This window comes from Magnolia sinica, chromosome 5 (genome assembly GCF_029962835.1).
Source record: "Magnolia sinica isolate HGM2019 chromosome 5, MsV1, whole genome shotgun sequence".
In the NCBI taxonomy this organism is placed as follows: Eukaryota; Viridiplantae; Streptophyta; class Magnoliopsida; order Magnoliales; family Magnoliaceae; genus Magnolia; species Magnolia sinica.
In genome coordinates this window covers 8,465,675-8,476,668 of record NC_080577.1, presented here as the reverse complement: position 1 = coordinate 8,476,668, position 10,994 = coordinate 8,465,675, and the positions used below count along the sequence as shown (strand labels likewise).

General features: G+C 41.6%; 1 protein-coding gene across 1 annotated transcript; it reads right to left on the bottom strand.

The window, feature by feature from the left end:
• Positions 1–338: 338 nt before the first annotated feature.
• On the bottom strand, positions 339–8,152 carry LOC131245348 (GDSL esterase/lipase At1g28600-like). The gene is made up of 5 exons (XM_058244741.1): positions 7,843–8,152; positions 7,511–7,729; positions 3,058–3,206; positions 2,683–2,959; positions 339–779 (listed from the first exon to the last, which is right to left on the bottom strand). The coding sequence occupies exons 1-5, from the start codon at positions 8,093–8,095 to the stop codon at positions 562–564; spliced, it is 1,116 nt and encodes a 371-aa protein (XP_058100724.1). The 5' UTR covers positions 8,096–8,152; the 3' UTR covers positions 339–561.
• Between the last annotated feature and the right edge of the window lie 2,842 nt (positions 8,153–10,994).

Genomic DNA, 10,994 nt, shown 5'->3' with positions numbered 1-10,994 from the left:
GTAGTCGTGCAGGTTCAAGTTCGATCCATCAAGCTGACCAGATTACCATTGGAGGCTAGGTCGGGCATGGGCTTTAAAAAGTGGGTCGGGTCAGACCACAGGGTAATGAGTTGTCCGTCAAGTTCTGGCTGAAATTCTTGGCCCGTTTAACAAATAGATAGGGCTTGAGCTAACCCCAACCAATTCAAATCCGACCCATTGCCACCCCTACTACATAACTTTCCACACAGTGGAAGTGAAGTGCATACCGATTCACTTAAACCCCATCTTATTGAACGGTCTAGATGGCAAGCATGCTCACCAATTATGCCACCATGTGGTGGACATTAGAAGAATCCTTTGGATAATAAGTGCTAATAGCCATAACTTTTATTTCCACTCTTGTGGCATAAACATCGTGTCGGCCCACCGATCACAATCACATACAAGACATTCACCATATTTGCAAACTACATATATTTATACTGACCATTATGTAACATATCAATGATACCATATGCTACACCGATGCCCTGAAACTCTAGCTCTTGGTATGCTAATAAGGATGTTTAAGAGGTGATGCTAGTGGCAGGCATGCACTAGTAAGTCATATGGTCCACTGATTACAGCGTCTGCCATCAATCTATGCCCAGCTTCTGTCGGGTGGCCGCCATCCCAGTTAAAATACAGCGATGGGTCCTTGCAGACTCGTGCTTCATGGGTACCACACCCGAAAGAGGAGTTGTAATTGTAAGGCCCGCCCGCTCCGCAGCATGCGGAGAGTGCTCCCTTGCTAAATCCTGAAATGCAGTAACATCAACACATGAGTCTGCTTAATTGCCGCTATGGACAGTCTATCTGGTTGGGCTAACTATCAATGGCTCACTGTGCAAAAACCCCACCAGTTGCGCATTCCTAGACTTTTCATCTGCAATTTTTCCCTTCGAATGAAAGATGTTGACTGTTTTTCTATTTATAGTCTGCAACAGATGCGGTGGCTATAGAATTGTCTGCTGCATGTGGTATGTTTCTTACATTGACACATCAGGTACATGTGCAAAGAATGGGTTGAGGTGATAGGTTGTAGGACCCTGCCCATTGATAAGTGGGTCAGGGTCCAAATTCGAACCTGCGGAGCAAGGTTGGGTCTAAAAGTTTAACCTCATCAATTGCTAAATGGGCCAGGTTCGAACCTCTCAACATCAACGTAACTCAGACTTGGATTTTAACTGGGTCAGGTTTGTGATTTTAAAAAAATAGACCTAACGAGTTTACGTCTGGTCGAACTATGTCAAATCTAATTACTCAGATAATGCCATGTTGTAGTGAAATTTTAATAAGAAACAAATGAAAGATTGTTTATATCCAAAGCACATGGGTAATTAAGAAAAAATCACATCAATCTGACAAATATTAACCATTTGATCAATGGACTTTAATATCGAGGGTCAAGATTGTTTACACAAAAATTGGTCCACTTAACAATTTGATCCATCTATTTGCTAGGACCCATCATGGATTGCCATGATTTTGAAGAATCACTTTTGTTAGGCAATTGCAACCACCCCATCCATGATTTGGAAAAGGGACGGCCCGTGAAAATAAGGCCAAATCCATGGTTTAGAGAAGGAATTGTTAGAGAAAATAAGGCCAAAATCAAGGATGCATTGGATCATCTGATTAGTTTTTCATTAAAATGTGTTCTGCAGTGATCTGATGGTTCAGGTCGATCTATTGAATTGTCCAAGTGAATGAATGCAACCAGGAGCACTATAACTCATAAGTGATTAGAGAGCACTGGAGCATCTTTCTCAATTAATTAATACAAGCTAGGGTAAGTAGAAAATTAGAAATCCAACCGCGTACTCGACCCATCTGAGTTAGAATCCAAATAGGCGTTTTGGGCTTAGGAGGAAATTGTGTTGAAACTGTGTGAAAGAACACTAGGTATTTTTATACCCCAACCATGAGATATATGGGTCAGGTCCCCTAGACCTAGACCGGAACCATTGAATAAATGGAAGAGATTTGTCAAGTGACCCTGGCAGGCGCTGTAGGGCCCACCGTGACGTATATATTTTTTTTAACCACGCTATCCATCCGTTTAACCACGCTCATTTTAGGGCATGAGGCTAAAAATGAAGTCAGATCAAAAGCTCAAGTGGGCCACACCACCAGAAATAATATGATTAAATGCTCATTAAAAACTTCTTAGGGAAAACCAAGTTTTAGATCAAGCTGATATTTATGTTTTCCCTTCCGCAAGGTCTGTGTGACCTTATCAACAGGTTGTATGGTAAATAAACATCACCGTGGGCCCTAGGAAGGTTTCAACAGTCACATTGTCTGTAATATGGTCCACCTGTCCTTTGGATCTGCTTCGTTTTAGGCTCATGCACTAAAATGAGCTGGAAAAATGGAGAGAGAGCAGGGATATAAAACATATAATGATTCCCTGCCTCCAAGGAATCCTCCGCTTCCTAAATAAATAAGTCGGTTTTTTCTTTGACTTAGACCCGACTCATGTCCAACGGAATTTTAATGGATTGGATCCACGGCCAAAATTCTGACCTTATTATTAAATGGGTCGAATATATATAGGCCCACCTCAGCCTGACCCATTTGCACCCCTAAGTGTAAATTCATGAGTGGGTTGGTTCATTGGCCTCATTGACTAAGTACCAAAGGAGGCAAAGAACGCACCGAACTGGAGAGGAGAGCAGAAGGCACGGAATGCAGCATTGTAATAATCAGCGTAGATGATGGCGGCATGAGGGTAGAGGTCCCGCATCCGGTCCAGCTCTATTTGCAGTCGATCGTTGTGATACTGAACTAACTCATTCCATCTCTTTAGACAGCCAGTTTCTTTGTCATAGTCATCCTTGTTCAAGCTCGCTCCAATTGTGAGAGTTAAGGCAAAGCAGCCCATCGGTGGACCGCCTGGGACCACAAGTGTCATGGCCCCATGTTCGATCAGCGTCTGCAATTGAAATCCAATAAATCAAAGTTAAATGGATTGATGGAATGTAATCACAAAGAAAAAGAAAGAATTCCGATCCTCTTCTTTTTACTACTCACATGGACTGCGGAACCAATGGTACTGACAACTTGAGGAACGTAGGTCCGGATCACTTCTAAGCTCGATCCATTATTGAACAGGTAGAAGTAATCATTCATGCCAATCTGTCCGACCAGAAAAAGAGATCCTCTCAGGAATTTGTGGCAGCCTGCGAAGATTAGTATCATACATACATACAAAGTATAAAAATATCACCTGGTCTGCCCGACTTGACTGGCCTGGCCAAAAAATTACCTGATTGACCCTTCATCAGGTGGGCCCCACATGCTCAAATAAATAAAGCACATGTACATATGAAGTTGCGCTGGCTGAGCTAGGCTAGACCATTCTAAATCGAGCTAACTTAAGCCCAACCCAGGCCAACATTGATCGAGCCATATGCCTGGCCCATAGACATCCAGCCTAAAACCAGGTGCCTAGCCTTTTGCCAACACTAGCCACACCTACAGGTGGCAATGGACCAGCCAATCCGCCCGGCCCAACGAACTTGAGCATGGACCTATTAGCTTGGCCCATGATCCAGGGTTGGACCTGGCATGCATGGGCCAATCAATATTCGAATCGGGGTCAGGTCCGGCCAAAACAGGGCCGGCTGCCACCCCTAGCCACACCCAGCAGCCAGCTATATTGTACGGTCCCAAAGCAAACAGTTGGGATTTGGGCCCAAATGTAAGCAATCCTGTTCCCTGGCAGAGCGGATGCTTGGTTGGATGGTATATGAATCCTTTTATTTCTCAATATGGAAACATCCACCCCATTTTAAAGATAGTGGTCCACCATCACTTGATATAGCCCTTTCATAAATTTCCAGAGACTGCATTCTTCATGTGACGATTTTCCAGTGGACGAGGTCTCAATTCTACTGTTTGAACACAACTGTCCACCAAGTAAATAACTTCCAACCTTTCATAATTGTGCAAAATTCAACCTGTCCAATAGTTTGTCTGCGTCAAGTCAATCAGTTTGCACAAACTCATCCAGTGGACAACATTTGTAAGTTTTCATTCATCAATGGCTAGACATTGCTTACAATGATATCACCCATCTGATGAGTGGATGGAAATAATTTTTACACAAGTCACTTCTCATGGTTGGCGCAACCTTTTTTTTTTTTTTTTCCTGTTAGCTTGTTAGTACACCCACTGTCAGTTCACACTTCAGTGTTAGCCACCCCCACTACGAAATCAATACCAAGACCTCGGTGTTGAAACGAGGTATCTTTCACTCAGTTATGGATCTGGGTGTATGGTTGGCGCAACCTATTGGAAGAGTTAGATGTGGCATGCACACGATGGAATTGAAGTTATTTTCTGGGTGGACTGTAACCGATAACGACTTGATACCTTCTCTTTATTATAAACATCCTTGACGCAGGGGAGGACGTGAGGTCGAGCACCGTCTTCCTCAAGAGGATAACTATTCCGAATCCACGGAACTTCTCTGGACTCCTCACAGAGACTTCTCGAATCCACGAGGAAAGAAGGCAGAAAATAGAAATAAATTCTAATAAATTCGAAATTGATTGATGAATGATTAAAAATGAGTTCACAACCCTTTAAATAAGGGTATCAAGCAATGGGAAAGAAATCATAATCAAACTACAACTCAAACTCCTAGAATCCGCGACTTACTATAAATAGTAAACTTACTATTTATAGACGGTCGTGATGTCTACTAGTGCGCAAGGTTTTCGGCCAAAAATAGTAAGTGTCCTATTTGGCTTCACCAAACCGTTCCCCTAATTATTCTAAGCTCTTTTCACGTTGGGCGCAACTCCTAAAGCCCAACGGATGAAGAGTTATAATCAAACTAAAACTTACTATTTATAGTAAAAACGAAATTAAAACAGGGAAACGACCGTCAATCAAGGGGTTTTTCGCAATTCCGGGCTGCGCAACCCGGCATAGCCGGGTTGGTTGGCTAAAGTAGCTCGTTCTACCCCAAAATCATATATTTTACATCAGTTAACTCATTCCGGATTACGAGATACGCCCGATCTAAGGTCCGATGGTCCGGATCACTTCTGTCGTCGACCGGTCTTTTTCTGATCCATCTTGGCCATGAAACTGTCCGCGACCCGCTCTACATCAATCCTCTTCAGATTTGACACGTTTTAAATCACTTATGTTCTTTTCTGTCAATAGAATGGTCTTTTTGGAAAGCTGATGTGCGTGGGACCCCTGACTGTGGGGTCCACCCTGATGTATGTTACTATATCCATGGTGTTCATCTATATTGAAAACTCATTTTAGGGCATGACTAAAAAAATGAAGCAGATCCAAATTTCAGATGAAGCATATTACAGGAAACAATAGTAATTGACCATTAAAAACTTCTTGTGGGCCACGAAAGCTTTGGATCAAGATGATATTTGTGTGGTCTCTTTGTATAGGTCTTTGTGACCTTATCAACGGGTTGGATGGCAAATAAACAATCCGGCGGACTCCACGAAGTTTTCAATGATGGAGATTCAATCACCATTGTTTCCTATAGTGTGATCCACCTAAGATAAGGACATGCTTCTTTTTTGGTATCATGCCCTAAATCGAGCTTTAAAAATGGTTGGATAGTTGGAATTTCTAATTTTAGGACCGATTCGACTATAATTGTCAAATTAATGACCTAAATGACCAATCTAACTGCCAACTCGATAAAATGGTCAAATTAATGGTCAAAATATCCAATTTAACAACTAAAATGGTCATTTCAACAATCGATTGGACAAAGAATTATCAAAAATCATTCAACATCTCTTCGCATTTCGAATGTAAAGAGATGTCGAGACATTGTTTATACCAGGTTGATCATGACCAGATTAAACGACCCAAAACGTGACACGTGATGTAGATAAAGCTCAAATGAAGGAGTTATAGAGCACATGTGGAAGCATTAAGTGCTAGAGTTTCATTAAAGTAAGTATCTTTACGTGCATTTAGTATTAAAGTCTCATTAAAATAAGTCTCTGTATAGCCATTAAATACTAAAATTATACTGAATGCAACTCTCTTTAGATGTAAGAGCCCAGTAATGTGAGGACTCCAACAAGTTTTTTATCTAAGAGCCTTAAAGTAAGCCTCCAGTAAAGCATCATGTACATGACGACAAGGGGCATACATGATCTCTTGTACACATGGCCTAATATAATTGATTAGGCTTATGTAGAGAATCAATAAGATTTACACGACCAACTATATAAATCTCTCACGTTACAGAAACCTCAACTAAGCCACCGTCCTTCCAAGTATATAAAAATAGAATTCGAGGAAGAGTTCCAAGTCATTGCCACACATAATCAATCAATCTTTATAACGTAATGTTGCTTATCTTAATTTTTCTTTTCTTTTCTTCTCCTCATCTTTGTTTTTTCACTTTTGTTTATTAAGGTCCTTTTTGTTTTTTTAAAATTTTTTCTTTTTTTGGGGGTTAGTGTACACTCCATGTTAGCCACCCCCACTAGGGATCGATACCAAGACCTCAAGTGTTGAAACGAGGTATCTCCACTCATTCTGCCAGATGAGCTATGGATTTGGGTTTATGTTTATTAAGGTCTAGTGACTTTTACAAGTCTAATTCTAATACGTGTAGTTTAAGGCATTACAAGTGTTTAATCAATTCGACTCAAGTACAACTTTAATAGGCCCAACACTATTGCTAATCATCATGTTTGAACAAATTTGGACCATTCATAATACATGTGGCCACGTGTACAAATCACACAAGTAATTTAAGTTAAACGGTGCCAAATGATGGTTCCCAGTTTAGATTTTGTGATGAACTAAGAATTAAGCTATTGGGTTTAAAATGTAAAAACAATATATATATATATATATATATATATATATTCTTCTTTCTCTAAATAATTAAGTGTCAATAAATTGAAAGTTTGAATTGTTCAATCAAACTTATATTCTGATAATAAATTAATAGCAGGAGGATCCACAATCTAGTACGTATGCGATTTCTGAGTGCCTGCATATTAGGCATCATACGCTGCCAGAGTATTATAAAACCCTGGGCAAATAATTTTGTGGTCGAAATAATTAGAACTGTAGACGAGTCCGTACGATGCCTTTTTGATTTTCTCCACCCGGAAATTTATTTTGCAAAAAGCGACCTTGTAGGGTTCGGGCACTAGTATTTTGACCAAAATACCCCTGCCTATTAGGATAAGCAGCTAAAAAAAGTAGAGGTATTTTGATCTTTTGGGGTTCATCCGTATAACCTGAGGTCTACTTTCGTAATTAAGGTTTCTTTTGTGCAAATGAAATTGGTGGGTAGTACGTTGGGTCTACACGCCTCAAGATCCCATTGTGGTCGATACGTTGATTGACACAGTGAACCTGTCCAGTGGAACCTCCACCAAACGAGACCAAGTTAACCGAGTCTCACTCACTTCTTTTTATTAGTAAACCATAACTGAGTTGACCCAGGCAAGTCAAATATCCGAGTTACCTGTTGGTGAGTGGCAAAGAGAAGGCAACAGTCCTTTGAACCACAAGAGCTGATCTCCCAAAGATATGTTCGCAATCACCCCTCTAATCTTCCTCTCTTCGAAGAAGGCGGCATCGATCGCTGTGGCCCCCGCTACCGCAAAATTCGTTCCCTGCCGAAGATCTTTACCCTCCGAACATGCAAGATATGGTGGCAGCAATGGAAGTCCAAATGCTTGAGCTGTGCTCTCGAATAACAAAAAACAAGCACCTAAATAAGATACAAAACGCATATGTATGCATGCAATTTAGGTGTATGTAGAAATGCATGCATTTTTTTATGGATGTATATACCAATGAAATCGACGACTACACGTCCATCAGAGCATCGGCCAGTTGGATGGTGGAAGTAAGTCTCTCCATAGGGGAAATTGCCGACGTTGGAAGAGTTGAAGATGTAGAGGAAGTTTCCAGTGTCGGTGTGAGAGTCGCCGAAACTGAAAATGGACGTGTAATCGCCTGATAGGGAATCAGTCCCGGAGACAGAGAGGAAGATGGTGATGAAGAGACGGAGGTTGAAGAAGAGAAGTGAGGAGGAGAAGGCCATTTTGGAGGAAGGAAATACGGATCCTCTGTTTGCGTCAATAAGGATAATCGTGGTTGTTATAATCTACTTGGACGGTATCAATACACACCGTCATTGCTGACTGGCATGTACCAATAATCACGATACAGAAACCAGAAGAGTCATGTTCATACGTTGGCGGTGGATCTGGATTGGGCAGTGAGTCGCTCACCACCCTCTAACGTGATGTGAAGTACCCGTATGGCTACCGTTGAAACCTTGCTAGGGTCCACGTTGATGTTTATTTGTCATCCAATCTGCTCATAAGGTCACATAGGCATGGACGAAGGGAAATAATAAATATCAGCTTGATACAAAACTTCGGTGGCCCCTGGAAAATTTTGAACGGTGTACATTCAATTTCTACTGTTTCCTGTGGTGTGGTCCATTTGAGCTCGGTATACCTCAATTTTGGTCTGATGCACTAAAATGAGCTGGAAAAACGTATGGACGGCGTGGATAAAACAAATACATCAAGGTGGGCCTCATTGATTCTTTACACCACGGTCAAAGGTGGCGAGCGCCTTACTACAGAAAACACGTCCTGTATGTTTTTTTTTTAATCGCGGATTAGGTACTCTGTCACTGTCAGTGTTGGCGAGACCCGGAACCAGCGACATGGGTGAGATCCTAGCCGTAGGGACCCACCGAGATGTTTTTATTGTGTATCCACGCTGTTCAACTATTTTTAAAGTTTATTTGAGCCAATGATCCCAAAAATGAACTATATTCAAATTTTAAGTTGACCACAACACAGTAAAAAATGGTTATTGGCCATTAAAAAACTTCCATGAGCCAAAGAAGTTCTAGATCAAGCTGATATTGGCTTTTTTCCTCCCATCCAGATATGTATGACCTTATCAACAGGTTGAATGTTCAACAAACGTTATGGTGGACGTAGGAAGTTTTTAATGGTGAGCGTTCAATGAACACTGATTCTGATGGTGTGGTCCACCTGAAATTTTTTTGTGCTTCATTTTTGTGGATGGATAATAAAATAATCTGGAAAAATAGATAAGCGGCGTTGATATATGATGAACACATCAAGGCGGAGCCAAGGGTCTCGCCAACGTCGCTGGTTAGGGTCTCCCGGGACGCGGATGGCTTGCCAAAGTGATTCGCTGGATATGAGATGTTTGTGATGGATCCACCCCGTCCATCCCCTTCCCAGCTCTTTTTAAGATTTGAGAACAAAACTGAGGAGGATTAAAAACACCAGGAGGCCACACGAGAGTAAAAGGTGGGGATAGAAATACCTACTGTTGAAGCCTTTCTGGGTCCACCTTGACGTGTATATGCCATCCAAACCGTTTATAAGGTCATTCCCACTGGGGTGAACTGAAAACACAAACAACTTAGCATGATACAAAACTTTTGTAGCCACGTGAATGTTTCAATGGTGGTCGTTCAATCTCTAATTTTTCCTCTAGTATAGCCCACCTAAATTTTAGATCCACCTAAGTTTTGGTCTTGCGTCCTAAAATGAGCTGAAAAAATGAACGTACGGGGTGAATTTGTCACAAACATCACGGTGGGCCCCACCTAAAACTTCCTCTGTCCTAAGCTAGTCTGGCTACGTGGCCAAATTTGTTCGGTGGGGGTAGAGGTGGGCATTTTTGAACCGATCCGGTAGATCCGACCCGATCAGACCCGATCCGACCCGTTCCGAACAGAACCGACGGCCTGGATCGGGTAGGATCGGGTAAGATCATTTAGATCCGACTAGTTTTCGGATCGAGATCGGATAGTGGTTAATCCGGACCGTTTCGATCCGAAAACCCGATCCGAATAGATCCGGAACGTTCCGATCCGGCCAGATCCGGAGTAAAAAGTAATATTTTTACTTTTTCTTATGGTGTGGTCCACTTGAGCTTTGAATATTCGTCAATTTTGGGTTCAACAGCTAAAATAATCTGAGAAAACAAATGGACGGCATGGATACACCACATGCATTCATGGTGGGCCCCAGCAGAGTTCACTCAGATATGAGAATGGGTTACTTGCACGGCACGTCAACAGCGGGTAACAGCTGTTTACTTGCTTTACAAGTCAATACGGTAGGTTGTGGGAGTATGTATTAAAGTGGCTTAACTAAGTTACTTGGGCCCCACCATGATGTATGTTATGTATCCAACCTTCCATCCATTTGGAGAGATCATTTCTGGGCAATATCCAAAGAATGAATGAAATCCAAAGCTCCAGCGGACCCCAATATAGAAAGTTTTCTGGACAATGATGCCCACCATTAAAAACTTTTAAAGGCTACAAAAGTTTTGGATTAACGTGGTATTTGTGTTTTCCCTTATTTCTTTATTTTTCAACTTTTGAATAGGTTGGATTTCAAATAAACATTACGGTGGGCCTTAGAATAGTTTCAACGGTGGAAATCATTCTCCCCACTTTTTTCTGTAATGTGGTCTACTACAGATTTTTATCTACATCATTATTTGGCTCATGCCCTAAAATGATATCTCAAAATTGATCGACGGTGTGGATGTAACACATACAGCATAGTGGGGCCCACAGAACTTGGTGACGTTACGTCAGTAGCCTTGAGAGTTGAGGCAGTAGCCTTGAGAGTTGAGGCTGCCTGCCCGATGGGACAACACATGCAGCATGCATTTATACAAATTTTTTATAGTCATGTGGGGCCCACCTTGATGTATATATGTTATCTAAGCCGTTCATCCATTTTGACATATCAATTTAGGCGTTGAACAAAAAATTATGATACATTGAAGATTAAAGTGGACCACACCATATGAAATGATCCGAATAGTGTCCAACCCGATCCGACTCAATTTCCTTCACCGAGTCAGACTCGGATCGGGTCAAATAAATCAAGTATCGGATCTGTCCGAGTCCAGTGACCTGGACTCGG

Excerpts from the sequence above, each read along its gene's own strand:
- LOC131245348 (XM_058244741.1), bottom strand. The coding sequence starts at position 8,095 with ATGGCCTTCTCCTCCTCACTTCTCTTCTTCAACCTCCGTCTCTTCATC. Across the intron at positions 3,207-7,510 it reads TCTTTGCCACTCACCAACAG|GCTGCCACAAATTCCTGAGA; the intron begins GTAACTCGGATA and ends TAATCTTCGCAG. Across the intron at positions 2,960-3,057 it reads CCATTGGTTCCGCAGTCCAT|ACGCTGATCGAACATGGGGC; the intron begins GTGAGTAGTAAA and ends TTTCAATTGCAG.